Raw genomic sequence first — 18,394 nt, forward strand, 5'->3', positions numbered from 1 at the left:
TATGGTGTTTTCATGGAACATTGAGAAATCGGGTTATTCTCATCCCCATATATATGATAAGTACAAGTATCCTGGTTACTTATAAATGTATGAAATATATAGGCTTGTGTGATGTCTATCATGGTTACAACAACACAGCCTGCCAGCAATTTTGATTCCTGTCGAAAATGAGACCACTTTGGATTTGGTGGATCTGCCTAATCCACCTTATTGCCAGCAATGGGAGAAGATAGCAAGAGAAAATATTTGACCTGTCCCTCAGAGCGGAAACTGGGGTAAAATGTATACATGCACTAGTATCGTAGTTACTAATGGAGAACTCCAACTATAAAATTTGGTTTCTCAAAACCAGGATAAGGGCCTACCCAGGATACTAAAATCAGGACATGACGTTTAGATGCTTGAACACAAAAACAGGATCCTTCAAACCTGACAATAACGGGGATACTAGTGCGCATGTAAACAGCCATTCAACACTTCTATATAAAAATTATAAAGATAACAAACATATATACATATAAACATATACACATGCATAATAAAACAGTAAGTTAAGTGCAAACCCTCACTCCGATCCCAGACAAACAGAAAGTTTGTAGCATGGGGGGTTTGCTTCACCTTTTGCAACAGGAAATACTGATACTTTAAAGCAGGATATTAGTATCCTCAGAGGGATAAGGCTCTGATTAGTATATATCTCCACCAAGGCCCATTGTCTCCTCATGAAACCATGTCCCCATGTCCAGATATTTATTTGGATCTGTACCAAAAAGTCATTTTGTCAGTCCCATAAACATGTTGAAATTTTTTTCATGAAGGTCCATAAATTATTCTCTGTGAAATCATTGTTAAAGAAAGGGGGGGGGGGGGGGGGGGGGGGGGGGGGGGGGGGGGGGGGGGGGAATCTTGGACAGAACTCAACTGCCAGGTTTTCAACTAGAACCAAAACACGTGATCACATCACTTGAGTTGCAGTCTCTTGACACTTATGTTTTAGAAATGATTTCAAGATTTGAATGTTCACTTTAAAGGCTTTTCAAGGTCTCTCCCATTCCATCTTATATATTTAACCTTTTAGTGCTCAATGCACCAGCTCGTACCTTGAGAGACTCCTTCTATATGTCCCAGAGACCTGGCTGAAACCAAAAGGGACAGTCCCTAGTTTTGGCTCCGATGCTCTGGACTAATCTGCTCGAGGATATTAGGTCAGTTGACTCAGTAATTTCTCTGAAGTCATACTGATATATCAAAGAGCTATTTCTCATTTTCTTTGAATTAGTTTTGTTTCTTTTTGAACATGTATTATTACTATTATAGTTGTTGTTGTTAGTTTATATTATATTCTGTCGTACAAAAAAAAACTAGTGCGATGGGCTTTCTACACAGTTATAAAGGACTCTACTATTATACAATGAGGGTATTAGGTTCAATGAGACAATTCAGGGACAAATAGACTGATCATAATCCATTATTTTTGTCCGAAGGTTATGGTTTGTATTTATATAGTGCTTCTCTAGTCTTGATGACCACTTTCTTTTTGTTCTTTGGGGCAATTTGGGGTTCAGCATCTTGCCCAAGGACACCTTGGCATGCAGATTGGAAGACTGGGGATTGAACTGCCAACCTTCTAGTTGGAGGACGACCGCTCTATCCCTCAGCCACAGCCGTTATAGATTTCTTATTTTTGTTCTTGTGCTTGAGGATGAACACAACACTCTGTCCTTTGTCAGTGAACATCCAAAACATTGTTCCAGACAGGAACATCTCAACAAGTATTACAATGAAATTAACATTAACCTTTATCATATTCATGGTCCACAGAGGATCAATTCTGACCTTTTGGTTACTTGGTTGCTTGCTCATTGTGAGAACTGTTGGGTTTCTCTATAACTTAAGGTCTTGACCTTATTATGTTATGATTTGGCTCTTAAATTGGATTGAACACATTACCTTTTATCACAGTCCATTCTTCATTATGCCATGGACTTTTGTGTAATTTGTTTTAGATAAGTGCTATAAAAATAGAGTTATTATCATTATTATTACTTCTAACCCTGACCTCTCTTGTGGCGCATCCATCAAAACAAAACATAATTCGAAAAAGGCATGCATTCAAAAATTATTGAACGTGTTATTATTGAACATTTTAACAAAACATTTTATTTATGTCAAGAAAAAATAAAAGAACCTGAGAACTTGACTTGAAGACGTGTCACAATGTCTCCACTGATGTTCTGAGCTGTAATAAAAGCACACACGTCAATTCACTTCTCACTGAAACTGCAGTTTGTCAATTGCTTGACCACATCTTCACCTGTTGTTGCCCTGTATTCAAATAAATTCCACCCAGACTAAATCCTGTGTAAATGTCAAAACATGATATATGAACTTTTTACATCCTTGTGGTTTAAACATCTAGGCACACTGCCAGCATCATATATCATCAACCATTACAACAGGCCTTATATTTGATCATCTATGTTTGCTTTACTTTACATTCAATTATTTCGTTTTCATTAATCCTGAGCTGGACAATGATCATTTTCCTTTCTGACCAAAGAATTTGTGTGAGGTCCTAACACAGAGAATGTACTGTGATAGAGCTGGGATTATTTTTCTCATGTTTTGTGATAATCTAATGAATTAATCTATTTCATGGGGGAATACAACTTGAAACTAAGCATGATGATTCTTTTTAAAATGTCAACATCTTCACATGCCTCGTAACTGAAATGATGTGGAAATAAACGTAAAGGTCCAGTGTGTAAGTTTTAGGTGAAAGGGATCTATTGGCAGTAATTTATTATAAAATAATCCTAGTGATGTTTTCACTAATGTGTTTCATCTAAAATGTATAATTCTTGTTTTCTTTATCCTAGAATGGGCCTTTTAGATTTAAATACTTTATATTTACATCAGGAGCAGGACCTCTCTACGGAGGCCGCCATGTTTTTTACAGTCGTCCAGACTGAACAAACTAAACACCTTTTGAGTTTTTATGACAATTAAAGTCTACCACAGTTTATTTTTCATGTTTGGAAGGAGAGGGTGAGGTGAGGGGTGTTCAGCTGCAACATGCAACTTCACCACTAGATATCACTAAATTCTACACACTGAACCTTTAAGGACAGAGCACCATGTAACAGTGGAGTGTCATTTTGGTGAGGGCTGACTGCGCTGGAGTCAGAGAGAGGGGGAGTCAGGAGTGGGGTGTCACACAATTTGCTTCCTTAAATGTCACATGGGGAGCTCCATACTAATGAGCCTTTCTAAATAATATATCAAGTGTCTGCAGATTTGCTACTGATGACTAATGTTTTTCCGTTCCAAAATTTTGTGGAGTGCTGGGACGTGAACTAAGGAAGAATAAATTCATTTTTGTTCTGGATCACAGGGAGAATCTTCATTTAATTTAATTTTTTCATGGTGATATAGGGTGTTTTGAACATTTTCCTTGATTTCTCTGAGAATCTTTCATTTAAAGCCATTTCACTTATTGTCCAGTAGATGGCGTCACACCCTCACGATTCATTCATTACAATGAAGCCAGTTTGACAGTGAAACATACATTTTATTGTCTTTATTTCTCAGTGAGAAATCCTTTGCAACAGAGAGAGTCCTTAAGATGATTCAGATACACACCTAATTCCTCAAACATAAAAATAACAAGGGGGGGGGACTACAGTGTATTTTATACACATTTAACTGGTTGTTTGTGGAGGAGCTGCCATCATTCTGGCTCATCATCAAAGGTCATCATCCAACAGGAACAAAGTTTATTTTTATCCTGTGTATTAGATCAGATAGAAGATTGTATGCGTGGCTTCCAGGAGTGAATGTGTGCGAGTGTATCGGTATATTCATCTGAACAAAGTTACCCTGGTTAAATAGAGTAAATGATTTTTTTTTTATAACAGAGCATACCACCTTGATAATGAAAATATGGTTTGGACTAGACTTAACTATTATCTGTTGAAAGCTCTTGCTTGTCTTACCACCGCACTGATCTTTGTACATATTTTGAATCAGCTACCATATTGGCACAAGAGACTATAGAGATACTTAAAAAATGATGTCAAACAAATCCAATGTAACCATCACTCCATTTATCTCGAAGGTCATGTGAAGAAGATCAGTCAGAGTCACCTGAAGACAGTCTCCCTAAACCAGACGTCCAACATCCCTCAGTGACTGGGGCTGTGACTGACAGGCAGTGTGACATCAGCAGGAGCCTGTCACAGAGCTGACATTGCCTCGAGGCACGAGGTGTCACGACAGGAGTTTAAATCTGAGAGGATGTCAACATGTCACATTTGTTAGGGTTGTAAATTTCAGGCCAGAGAATTCTATGTTGTGTACATGGTTACACACAATTCAATAACTGTCCCATACTGCCACCAGAACATAATGGGTATCTGTCTTTATATTATCTTATATTATATTTGCTTTATATTTTTCTGTATCATCAGAAATAATTAATATAGCAAAAATATTGTATATGTTTTTGTTATTGTTATATCTACAACTACAGTGTGTCCAATTACAAATATATATAATTTGTATAAAACAGATCCTGGATAAAGCTTAAAGCACTATCTATCTTTCTTTTTCACACTTTAGAAACAAAGTTGTCAAACCTAAAGAGATGTTACAGTCAGACAAGGTGATTCACTCGGACAGAGCAGCAGAGGAGAAGATATCCTGACATTTAGTCTTGAATATGGGAACAAGGTCCAAAGTAAAATGTTTTTTTATTATAGATATAATATAAAGGTCCAAACACACTGGGGTCCTTCAATATTACTAGTTAATAGCATTTTCCCCGCCTGCCAGGTGGAACCACGGTTTCTAACTTTTCTGCATTTTTAACACTGATATTTAAAAATCATTGAGGTCACCTTCATGCAAATTGTGTATTTTTCAGGTTTTCTGTTTCAACAAGTAGCTTTAGTTTTGAGTGGTCAACAAGACTAGAACGTCCAGCATTAGTATGAATTCTGCAAGTATTACAATAGCTAAACAGCCATAAATTCTGCTAAATTGAGAAAGGTATAGCAATTAGAAACAATAATGATTACATTACATTAACTTAACTTAACTCAATAACCACTTGTAGCAGTGGTTTGTTGGTGTTTTATTCATGTAAACTGTTGTTGATGTAATCATGCAGCACTTTGACAGAACCTGTTGACTGTCAGCGTCCAGGATGTGCTACAGGCGATGACAGACTGAAGTCATCAGGTTTCTGGATGACTCATCCTGGAATCTGAAGTTGGAGCAAGGACGTCATTCCTCCCAGATGATGGCTGCCAAGTATCAGGGTTGAACGATACGCTGTTCAGACGGGAATGGGCCCAAGCTCCATCATATCTTGAAGAGCTTGGAGTGTGTTATCATTTCAAAAAGATCACTTCAGTTCACTGAATGCAAACCTACTTTATTATAACCCCCCCCCCCCCCCCCCATGATGTCATTATAACAGATTATTTCAAAATAACTATTAGAAATTATAAATAAGAAATATGCATTAAGGGACAAAGTGAAGTAAATAAAAAACATCTGCAGTTGTCAGACAGGAGTTAATGGTAAATAAAGTCTGTCCCTGTCTGTTTAAGCTGATAACACAGAGTTAACTCTCTCGGACAGAGATAATCCAAATAGCACAGTCAGTCCTGTGGTCGGCAGCCATTGGTTTCACATGTGGAGAAGACAATGATGATGATTGATGATGATGGTCTCTCACCTCCAGGACTATTCATTCCTTGAGTTATTGTTATTGTTGCTTGCTATTGATTAAATTGTAATTGATTTAAAAAGTGAACCTTTAATAGAATGTTTTAAATGGATTTTTAAGTTTCTTTATTTAAGATGATTCTATATGAAAAAAACACAACTTTTATATGTCAATATATAAATGACATTTTCGTATTCAACTTACTGTCCTAGTCATTTTTTAAAATGTGGTAATATTGAGATTGACATTTAGACCTTTTTAAGCCAATCACAAGTGTCTGTTTCAGATGATCAAATTCAGGCAGAATTTTCTTTTTGGCCCAAAGAACACTGAAAGCTGCATCATGTCTCCCCTGAGTATGATATGTCCATTCTTTCTTCTGTTGCGGTTAGAAAACAGAAATAATGTATAATATGTTGATCTATGTGTGTAGATATCAGAATAGGTCACAGAAATCAAACTGGCAAAAATTCCCTAGATTACCCGAATTCACCCCCCACCCCACTGCACTGGAGATGTTTCAACGTTACACTCATGTTGGTTGTATATTAGAGCATGATTGATTTCAAACACACAATAAATTATAAACAATATGAAACAATTAATAGGTTTGAGGACATAAAACACTTAAATTTCATAAAACACTCTATTTATTAAAATAGACCTCACTAGGAGAGATGAGTAAGATTGTAGAAAGACCACCTATACAAATGTGGCTGGATGTCCTCAGGGAGACTGTTCTAAAGAGTGGGGGTGGTGTGGAATGGTGATTGGGGCCTTTTGCTGAGGATCTCAGCACCAGCACATATGGTGTCAAAAGATCCGAAGGTAATGTCCCAAAACAAATTCATATGTGTGTGTGTGTTAATCCAGAGAAACCTTCCCCCTTCAGCAGATAACAAGAAAACATCCTTTCAGTGTCGAAATACTGCACAAATACTGCAGGTCAAATATCTAGTGAAGAAGTGACAAGTAACAAACCTTTGAGTGGATTCAGGACTGAAATTATATGACTTCTTAAAAATAAGCACTTTATAGTTGTCATGATAACATTCCCTCTCCAGCTGGTTTCATTGTATGGTTGGATCCTTGAAACAGCGATTTACTCAGCCACTCAGTGGAAGCACCTGCCACCTCCTGTGCACAGCCATGGGATGATGGTGGTGACACAGAAAGGCAGTGTGAGGGAGGAACTGAAGGGAGGATAGGAAGAAGAAGAAGTGAGATTAGAGCTCAGAGAAGGCCTGACTTCAGATCAGCAGAGAGACACTGAACAGTGGTCTCGTTCAGCTACTGGCCGCCCCTCAGGGACAATCAGAGGGAGATGTGGCCCAGATCCCAGCTCCTCTCCTCCTCGTCCTCCTCATCCTTCCCTCCATTTCCTTTCTCTCTGTCAGTGGAGTCACTATATCCAGAGTCTCCATGTCCCCCTATTTGAAGCGACAGCCAGGACATGGGATCCGGGGCTCACTGTCTCGCTCTTTTTCTTCTCTTTCCTGTCTGCCTGCTGGCCGGCCCAGCTTCAGAGCCGCAGAACACAGGACCCAGTGATGGCCGACTGGCCGCCCAGCCGCCCTCCCAGTCCAACATGTCCTCGTCGACAAAAAGGGAATCATTGTGCCTGCTGTGTGTCCCAACAATGAGTGAGTTAATATGAGCCAAGTATTCCCACAGGCTTAGAGCGAGAGGGGAAGGGGGTGTTATGGCTGTGGGACCCTACTGCTGATCACTGATGCAGTACAGGGACCCTGCTTCCTGACACCATCAGGGGTGTCTGTCCCGTTGTCTCCGGTTGCATCACTTTCTCCTGCTCCTCCTCACATGGACATTATTTCAGTTGGAGGCCTCTGTCCTGTCCACACATCCCTTGCACATCACCATTCACAGTGATAGAACACACTTTGGTTGTTCTTTTAGCTATCCTTCTAGCTTTTTTGCAGACTCAGGTCTCAAAATCAAAACGTGATGATTGTAAAATATGATGAAGTGTTATGGATTTAATACCTCACTGATTGAATATCTCACCTCCAACAACTCCTGAAAATAAATAGCAAAATGCAATCTTTATCCATGCCCAGAATAACGATTGTCATCACAGTCTGTTCCACACATGTCCGTAGATACTTTATTACAATTAAATACTGTGAGAAGGAAGTGTATAATGTATTTTTTATTCTTAAATTCTAACTCTAATCAATTCATATGTCTATAGAAGACAAGGAATCTGACTATCTCTGCCAATGTGCTTAAAAACAAGGCTAAATGTGACCCCCCCCTCCTTTGAGGTAGAATTTTAACATCTCAGTGATAAGTTACTGAATCGCATGTTCATCATGTGCATGGAACTTACTCATATTAGCATTCACATGTTTTTATACTGTATGTTCCTCAGGTCCTAACATCATTACAGAGACTGATCTGCAGGCAGCAGTTACCCATAAACCCTCTGCCTTGTTTTCCCTTGTGATGGTGCAGGCTGCTCTGACTGGTCAGGCCAATTACAGCAAACATGATTTGCCTTGGCACTGAGTCAGCATTCAGTGTGTGTGTGTGTGAGTGTGTGCGTGCGTGTAGAGTGGAACATATTTTTGGAGAATAAAAACTTTACGACAGAGAGGAATAAGATGTGTATGTTGGGTGTTAGACAGTCTATAGTTGCTATACTTTTGGTCTTTTCATTGGCTTTGTTGACCAATGAGACTGAATATCATCAGTGTTGCTCTTTTCTTTCATGTTTCCCCTGATTGCTACATTTCCCTTCATTAATCCAAGGACATGTGAGTGAGGTTGATGAAAAACTCTACATTTCAACAACACTAAAGGTAGGTGGAGACAAGTGTCAATCCAGTGTCATTTCAAAGGGAAACTCAGCCACAAGTGAATATTTACAGCTGATAATGCTGATTTGGTTCTGTGTTAACAACTTAATACAGTTTTCGGTGGGAACAGGAACAGTGAATACAACCAATACACTTTGCCAACTCTGCAGAATGAATGAACATGGATAAGACACAACCGTAACCAGGGGGTTTCAAGATCCCCCAAGCAGAAGGGACCTGGGGGCCTTACATCAACAGGCCCCACCTTACCTAAAGAAAAACATGATACCAAACCACATCTTTCCAATAATTTTTTAATACCAAAATTATAAACAAAGGTCATACAGTGCATACACATAAATACTAAAGTCATAGAGTTAAATGCAAATCCTCCCCATCTTCCTAAATACATCATACACATGCATTTAGATGTTCTACTCTTCAACCAAACCTCTAAAATTACAAAACGTTTGGCAGAAAGCTCGTGGCATGGGGTCTCATTAGGAGGTTTCTGACCATGGTGTCATTGAATTCTCCTGCACATGGCCAATCATAGACTTTAACTCTAACTGTTGTCCCTGATGCACCACCCCTTACTGGAACTGACATAACTGTAAGGTAACGTGCAGAGTTCAGCATGACATCAAACAATAGACAGCTGGCATGCCTGCCTGTTTTTCCAGCTCAGGCTGCTCATTTATGTTTCATGCTCTGTACAGGACTGACTTCAGTGGCTGCCAAGAACTGCAGACACTGTAACTATAGAAACATACAAGGTTGCATCAACAATACACAGAATGTTACTTTGACAAAAAGCTTACTGTGTAGAATGGTCAATATCGTGCAAGTTGTTGTGTCCAGTAACAATGTAAAGTGCTCACTAAGTTCAAACATACAAATTCAAGTAGAGGAAGTATAATCACGTGGTAAAACATATCTGCTTACCCTCTACATTTTTCTGACAACAACTTCTTGCGCTTATAGGACCAATGACTGTCCCTGCTCAGAATCAAAAAAGCATATATAAAAGTAGAGTGGTGCTCTGACAGCTCATGCCACCACTAAGGCTAATGCCCTCTCCATGTCAGAGCAGTATCTGTGGCTGCTCGCCATATTCTCATTTGTCCTGCCACATTTTCATTATGAATCAGAAGAACTTTACATTTCTCTTAATTAACATGGTGTTTTGCTTCATTGTGGCTTTGTATAGCTGTGTGCAGCACTATTTTTTGATAAAGTTGACAGTCAGACCTGATAGTTTCAGCTGCAGTTGTGAGCTTACCTGCATGTGGCATTCAAACCAGAGCTTGTTATTTGCTCTTTAGTCTGTGTGCTGACTCATACAGAGTCTTTTGCGCGTGACAGCTAGTGAATGTGCATCCCTGCAGAGGGGGTACAGAGTTCCTGGAACTGCCCATTTATTCTGGTCTGCGCCAAAATTGACTGGGTTCTCTCCAGTACTTCATTCTTCCACCCAGTTCTCTGGTAATCCGTAGTTTTAGTGTTATTCTGCTAAATGACAGACAGACAAACAAAACAAGAACATAGCACACATAACACAGATATCTTTTGTGTGGGAACAAGTTAATATCTATACTTTCTCTCCTAGGGCAACAATAGCAATGTCCTCCAACTTTAGGAATTAATCTTCATGTCCCTCAGTCTTGAATTTATTATTCATCTCATATGTCTATGTAAATCATTCTAGTTCTGAAGCCAATGGAGCAACATACACTGTTGTTAAGATGTGAGAACTTGTTGGCTGATAAGCAGAACTGTGTAACAGAGAATTCATAATGCAATATTTGCTGTATAACTACCATAGTATTACAGATGTTATTTTGATGTTTTGTGCTGCAACAGGACATAAGGTCAGTGAAGGGGGCATGGCTCCCACTTATTTCCTCTCCTGTGCCACTGATAATGTTGCTGCATCCTCTTAACTTCCCTCACAACTTCTTTACCAAAATGAAAACATCTCACTGAATTAAAGGATCTGAGGGGAAAACTTTATCTTTTAAGGTCACAGCCAATTTCATCGAAGGGAGGAGGTGGGGTTGTTTCCAAGCGAGCCACATCTCCTGAGTCCTCCATAATCAGAGGCTAATGACGAGCTTCCTTTCAGAGGAGGGGGGATTATCTCCACATGACAGCTCTGTCTCCGCTGATCTGCCCGAGCCTTAGACACGAGTTTGGGAGTTGACACATTTGACTAAAAGATATCTGTGGGAAAGACAGGAATTCACATATGAATCTCCCCTGTGTATCCCTGAAATGTGAGTGGCAGATACAATGTGAAATGTGTTTGAGTGGGATTAAGGGAATAGAAAAATTTAATAAGGCTACCTTTGAAATTGTTGTGAAGTGATAATATATATAATATATCACATCTGATGTTAATGTATCACCAAGTCATAAGTGAGCCATTTATACTGAAAACAGATAAATCTCAGCACATCTGTGACTCTAGCTTTCTATTTTTTTTAATTTGCTGTTACAATACAGCTGTTGTTTGATGACAACATCGCAGATGTCAACAGGTCTCCCAAAAAAGAAAAACAGCTTTGTTTTCAATCTAACAATTGTGGACGTCTGTCCAACACGGTTGGAAACGTTCCAGAGCATAAAGGTCAGGAAATGTTTTTCTTCAACCCTCAGAGAGACATTTAATCAATTAAGGCTTTAAAGGACATTATGAGAGTAGATTTTCTTGAAAACATACAAACATATTAGCTTTCAGGTGAGGGAAATATAGCTCATCCCTCAAGCTAACAAACGGCCAAGCTCTCAGTGCAACCAGCAAACGTTGATCAAGCAACATTTGACCTAAATAGAGACTTAATAACCTCATTCTGGATGACCAGGCTGGATCAGCGTCTGTTAATCCTAAATGTCACATCTGGGAGCGGAGAGGGCCCCTATCCTCTCACTGCTTCTCTGGAATAAACAGACCCAGACACGCGTAAGATTAACAATGGGATTTTTTTCTGCAGTTTGGTTTCAATTTATGGGCAGTCAAATACGATAGCCTGTAAAGTGAGTGCATCTTTCAAAGAGATGCCTTGTTAAGGTTCAGTGTGTAGAATTTAGTGGTGAAGTTGCAAGTTGCAGCTGAACACCCCTCACCTCACCTCACCCTCTCCTTCCAAACATGAGAGGGAACCTGTGGAAACCTTCAGTTGTCATAAAAACTCAAAAGATGTTTAGTTTGTCCAGTCCAGGCTACTGTAAAAAACATGGCGTGGCCTCCGTAGAGAGGACCCCCTCCTGATGTAAATATAAAGTGTTTAAATATCGAGGGCCCATTCTAGGGTAAAGAAACCATCAAGTCGTACAATTTAGATGTAACAGACTAGTGAAAACATTACTAGGATTATTTTGAATTAAATTGAAATAGATCCCGTTCACCTAAATCTTACACACTGGACCTTTAATAGTTGTGTTTTCTGGGAAAGCCATTTAAACCTACATAATCTTCCTGTATTTGTTCTTTTAAAACTCTGATCTGTAGCTGCAGTGGGCGCCAACAAATGGTGCCTCACTCTTTCAAGAGAGGGAATCTATATGCATCACATTATATTTATTTTATATACATTTCTACTCAAAATGACTAAAGCCGTTTTTAGATATTAAGTCCAAATAATGCACAATTGGGTCTGGCGAAGCAGGCGATTCTCTGCTCAGATATGTAACACAGAAATCTCTGGAGCGCTCTGGTGAGAGGTGGAGCAGCAGGCAGAAGCAGGAAGTATTGTTTGAATCAAAATTCAACTTTTTTCCGGAATGTTTTGATCAGATAATACAATATGTGACTCAGTCTATTTACTATTTAAGTGATTTAGCTGTGCTTTCACCAGCATACACCTGCAGACAGCATAAAAATGGATCAGCAATGATGTTCCTACACTGCTCACTGTCATGGGTCATTGTGCATAATGAGCTCTTTTATTTTGAACTAATGCTGGTACAATCTTACTCAGGTACTTCAATAATTAATTTGGATTTTTTTATGAATTATTTGGTTAAAGGCAACATTACAGGTGTGACATGAAAAGATAGACTTTACTTTAATTTACTTTAAACAACACAGAATTACATAAGGGGGGGGGGCATTTGATTTAATATACAGCAAGAACAAGGGAAACAAACTAAATGTTTTAGATTTGTGTGTGTTAGAGATAGCATTTTGTTGTGTGGATTGTGTGTATACATGTGTGCATGAGTGTATGTGCAAGTGTGGAGTCAAGCCAAAAGAAACCCAGAATTAATAATTAAATGGGGGCAACAAACAAACAAAAACAACAAAAGAATATACAAATGAAAAACTCCAAGAAAAATAAACCAATTTCCCCCTCTTTATCATTTACTTTTCTTCCATTTCTCCTTCTTTTCCCCCTTCTCACTTATCTTTTTTTAATCAAAGGAGGAAACTGAATTTCCATTAAGCCATGGTGGGGATCTCTTGACCTCAGCATTAGTAAAACGCTGGTTACGGCCCTGTGTTGTACCAGGACTGTACTTATGGAGCACTGTAATTAAATCTCAAGGGTTTTCTAAGATTTAAAGGATTTAAATGGCCTTTAAAAAGTTCCAAAAAGTTTTTTAACAGCTTCAGTTTAAGCAGTTTTTTAAATACTTTTTGTTTATGTAGATCAGGGTTTTGTCTCTCACCTATTTTGAAATGTATTTATTCCACTCTGTCACTGTTTGTGCACTGACCCCTCAAGGACACCGGATTATTTTACCAATATTTCACAGCTATTATTCTTACATTGTGAAATCGTTTTTTAACTTTACTTTGCTTATGCTTCTTTTTCCACATGTGGAAACAGAATCAGTTTTTTTTTTTTTTTTGTGGGTTGAGGGGTGTGGGGCTCTTGACCTCAGCATTGCTAAAGAGCTGGTTAAGGCCCTGCGTGTACAGCCCATACTATATATTTAAATATATACATTTTAGGGCATTTGAAAGTGTCAAATGGTCCACATATTGTGCCTACAGTGAAAGATACAAACAAGTTTAAAAAATGTCCTTTAAAAAAGAAACGCTGTTTAATTATGTGCGAGACTATATGAAATACATTGATGGACCTTTGTGACTGTAGCGGGTGCGCAGACAGGTCTGTGATCTGACTGCTTTATCTGACCAATATTGAACAACCTCTATAACAGCGACACGGGCCCAACAATTGCTGTTGTCAATCAGTTCCCGGGACGCACCTCCTTTCCGGTTGGGAGCGCACCGGCGCTGCATCTGGATCAGTGCGCGTCGCTCGGCCCACGCCTACACCACAGCCCCCTTCTCAAAGACGCAGCCCGCGCACTCAGCTGTGGGGCTTCTTCACGGCGGAGACCTGTCCTCGTCTCCTCCATCTACAGCCCCTGAAAACCCCGTCTCTCCTGTCTTCCTTTCCATGGCCGTCCGTGGCGTGATTTGCCGTCAGCAGCGCAATAGTTAATGAGTGCCGGATGCGCCCTCACTCCAGCAGACCGCTACAGTACGAAGATGGCGTCGGAGGGAGCCAGCGGAGAGCAGCCTCCTCCGGTACAAACACTGGCGGCGGCCGTGCTGGGAAGTGTGGACACGGTAAGACACGCGGGTTGTCGAAAACCCCCCACGGACACACGGGTGTTTTTATCCCGGAGTGGCGGACAGTGTGAGAAATGCAGTGCGCATCTATTCCGCTCGGGCTCGTGAAGCAACAGCGGTGATCGGAGGGAGCCTCTCGACAATGTCTGGAGGAAAACACGGGTCCTGCTCGGTTGGAGGTGCTAAATAATCCAGAGTTAGTCCTAACGCCTCCAACACAGGCTCATTAGTGCGTTTCTCTTCATTCCCAACACCGCAGCCACTTCCTTTTGTTCGCCTCTTGAACATTCATCCCGCAGCTGTTGTTATTCTGCGCCTGGCCGAGGACACATCGCAGCGTACACAGGTTGTAGCTCAAACACATTTGCACTCCGTGGAATAATACGCAGAGACGTTGAGCGAGCTGCACCACAGCCACGCGTGAAAATAGAAGCTGTGCCAGGCTGGTTGCTGGTGTGTTGCCTGCAGGAGGGGGACAGCATTTCATTCTAGCTTTCTTTTTGTATTTTTGTTAATGATACCCTCTCGGTCTGGGGATTTGATCGTGTCCGGATGTTGTCCACCAGTCAGTCCTACAGGATCCCTCACAGGCATAAAGCTGTGAGTCCTTCCACAGCTGATTTACAGGCCACGGACCAGGATGAGGAGTGCAACACAAAGTATACCTGTTAAAGTGCTCCTTTGTTGAGCTTGACATATTTACACACACATACTTGTGGTTTCTCACAGGTTGCAGCATATGTGCTCGACCTGCCATGTTCCGAGGGAGGCTGTGAAATCCTCCCTTAGCTGGCTCCATGGTGCAACCTGTTCCAGTGGTGTCATAGACTGGACAATTAATGCAAAATTGACCGGCATGCTTTTGCCACAGTTTGTGGCATCCTTTTGTTTTTAGTGAGTTTTATCTTTGCGCTTCAACTGGTGAAATTACAACAAAAAAGCCACTTGATTAGAGCTGGGATGGAAGTGGTATGCTGGATGAAACATTTGGAGTTGCTGGAATAAAAAGCAGCCACGGTGCCTGAGGTGGGTGATAGTGGGGGTGGGTTTGAGCAGTGAGCTGAAGAGATGATAGAGAGAGAGGTGGGAGAAGAGCTGCGGGGGTGGATGGAGGGCAGAGGCAGCACGGTGGAGGAGGGGGTGAAGGCCCTGTTCACCAGACACCTTTCTAAATTGGTCTTAATTTCAGTGACTCAGCGGGCATAGCTGGGAGTACCGTGTCAGGGGTGCCCAGAACTGCCTCGAAGCTACATTACATTTAGAGTCGAGGTGAACAGGTGCTCCAGAGACATGGGAGCCGGGCAGTCTCCCCAGCTCACCCGATGCTCTGCCAGCGCACTCTTCCTTCTCCAGGCTCCAGCCAACGAAAGGGGCCTTCATGCCCTCCCACTCCCCCTCACATATGCCTGCCATGGTTAAATAAAGCACTTTGCTCTTTGCTCAACCATGTCAGACTCTCCGTTGTTGACCCTCGGTGGGGGAAGTTTCTCGTTTGTGAGGACTCTGAAGGACCAGTCCTCACAGTCCAGAGGGGGGGGGGTCAGAGGTCAGGCACTCTGCTGATCTCCTCCCGCTCATTTACTATGATGCATGTTGGCTTTGGCAGGCAGGCTACAATCTGTGTTTACAAAAGGAAAAACAACCTGGATCACAGTTTTTGTAGTAGTTCTTCATGTTTTACTTTTTTAACAACCCAAACTGATGAGGTCCAACTAGAAGAAGAAACAGGGGCAGTGTGATGATCATATAACATGTCAACGTTTCTGTAGTTGACCATATTGTCCTTTTATTTGAGGTGAAACAAAAAGTGAGCAGCACCCCAAAGTCTTCTCTCATTGTATAGAAAAATTACGTGTGTGCGACTACTGCATGTATGGTTGGTCAGAGTTTAAGAAGAGGGTGCTTTGAATCTTTACTATAGGCAACGTTGTCAATGGATAGAATGGCTACAAAATTTCATATTTTTGTTTCCACATAAGTTTGACCCAAATTTCCTGTTATACCCCAATAGAAGTAATTACATAATGTTCATCTAAAGTGGTCCTGTAACGAACTAGAATGATATAGACAAAAAAAAGATTGTTTGAAGGGGATGAAACATAATTTACTTATTTAATTTGTCAGATCTGCTGTGTTCAGCCCCATATTCAAACCATGCAGTAGGACATGGACCAGACTCTTGTGTAATGAAATTGACTTCAGAGAGTCATCACCAGTGGTTATGTGGGATATGCTGCCATGTTGGAGGACTGCCTTTAACACGAGTTGTTGCACAGTCATTGCTTCTTCTCCCTGACAACAACATTTCTGTTCTGTTGCATAGGGACGGTGGGATGGAGAGGGATGTCAGTTTGCCCTGTTAACAAGCTGGAGAAGTCATCGGAGAAAATATGTGATTTCACACTAGTTTTATTGAGCTATACAGTGACAAAAGCTATAGTTTTTTTTCCCAATTGAGAGACATAACTACTTGAGGGCCTATTTTCAAGATGTATGCCATGTGGTTACTCGTGCTGGAGTGGTCGACCAACCGTAGGTTAAATAGCTTTCATCCAACTTTATCTCGAAATTGCACAATTTTGCCCATGTACGTATATTTTGAGACTATTATTGCAAAACATGGACAAATTTAATGCATTAGTAGACACCAAAAGAAGTGAATGAGAAAATGTGTTTTGTTGTAACTAAATTCATTCAACTATGTAATTAATTGTTATTTCCTCCAACTTGATGGCATTTTCCTTGTAACCACTGGTTTCAATGGCCTTGCAGGTGTGTATTTACAAGCTGTCGTACCCCACAGTTTAGTGCTTGCAGTACCAGGACATGAGTCTGAGAAACCTACAGTTGTACCCGGCTTTTGGCAGCAGAATGCAGGGAAGGAGCTTTCCCTGAGCTAGCATTTCCCTTCCCTTGCGGCTCAGTGAAATGACACAGGTCTTATTAAGTGGACCAGGGCTAACAGCGAGCCTCGGAAAGCCGGCCCGGCTGCTCGTGCCCTTGGCGCACAGCTCATGGCTCATGGAACAAATTAGTGTTCGCTTCCCTCACCTGCTCACTGTGCTGAAATGCCAGAGAGAGCGAGAGAGACACTGCACTCCAACCCTCACCCCACCCATCACCCAAGGCCCCATGACAGGACAGCTTGGCTCAGGGTTTCTGTCCATCAAGGGTCCCTGAGTCCACCAATCCTCTGAGTGGTGGAAATGCTGCTGGGAAAAGGGGGTGTTATGGATCGATTGGAAGGCTCGATGTGAATGAATCAATCCCTTGGAATCTCTCCTGCTTTTATTTCCAGGCTTTGCTGTGATCGCATCAGACTAAAAACGTGGTTTGACTAAACAGAAACGTGATTGATGTAAGAGTTTCCTGTTCTGAAAATAAGAAGGTCCATATTTGAGTGAGCAGAGCACAAAACATCCTTTGTAAAAAGCTGATTTCTTGATTTAAAAACTTGTTTCAGCACCTTTTTTCAGAAAGCTTTTCTAGAAGAGAGTTTCAGTTTGTTTAGTTATATGGATTTATGACCACTGTTCGAGTTGTTTGAGCATGAACCCCCCCCCCCCTTTGCGGTGAAATAAATAATGTCACAGGAGTGCATAAAGGACACATAGAAGGCAGCAGCTCAGACCGGCCTGCTCAAAGTCACATTCTGTGAGACGGAGCTCTGGAGATGTGTGACTCGTTGATTAAATGGAATATTCTTGGCAGAGGTTTTGATGAAAGCTTGTAAATCAGCCCTTAGGGGCCTGCTAACAACTGAATTTCACCAGAATGGGCAGGTAGCAATCTGCCTGATGTGCAGCACAGTTCTCCACTTCCTCCATTTGCCTGTTACATTGAACATATAGCCTGGTGAGAAGTTGCTAAACTGGTAATTGGGGATGGTGGTCTTTTGTCCTCTCTATATAAGTTTACACATTTTTTTTAGCTGTCCAGTTAAGAATTTCAGTCATTTACCTCACTTAGGGATTTGCTTTGAATGACAACAATGTCCTTCAATGTACCTTGACACAACAATTTGACACTCAGCTTTGGAATGTCAACTAACCAGATGCCATTGTGATGTTTAGAGATGGGACTGGGATAACACAGGAAGCTCTCTGTGACTAGGACTCTTTGTCCCAAAATCCTCATGTCCTCTGGACAAAATGCCTCTTGGTTCATTGTTGAATTTTACATCTTAATAATAGAAAAGCTTCTAGCAAATACCTGATGCTTTGAGTTAGTCACTGAACTGTCATTCAATTATTT

At 40.9% G+C, this 18,394-nt stretch overlaps 1 protein-coding gene across 1 annotated transcript in view; it reads left to right on the top strand.

Moving 5' to 3' along the window:
* Positions 1-13,996: 13,996 nt before the first annotated feature.
* The window catches only part of cttnbp2 (cortactin binding protein 2), an 84,697-nt gene continuing 80,299 nt past the window's right edge, over positions 13,997-18,394 (top strand). Inside the window, exon 1 of the mRNA XM_020079018.2 lies at positions 13,997-14,137. Coding sequence (XP_019934577.2) covers positions 14,009-14,137 — 129 coding nt within the window. The 5' untranslated portion in view covers positions 13,997-14,008. The remainder of the gene's footprint in view (positions 14,138-18,394) is intronic.

The sequence above is a fragment of the Paralichthys olivaceus genome, chromosome 7 (genome assembly GCF_024713975.1).
Source record: "Paralichthys olivaceus isolate ysfri-2021 chromosome 7, ASM2471397v2, whole genome shotgun sequence".
Classification (NCBI taxonomy): domain Eukaryota; kingdom Metazoa; phylum Chordata; class Actinopteri; order Pleuronectiformes; family Paralichthyidae; genus Paralichthys; species Paralichthys olivaceus.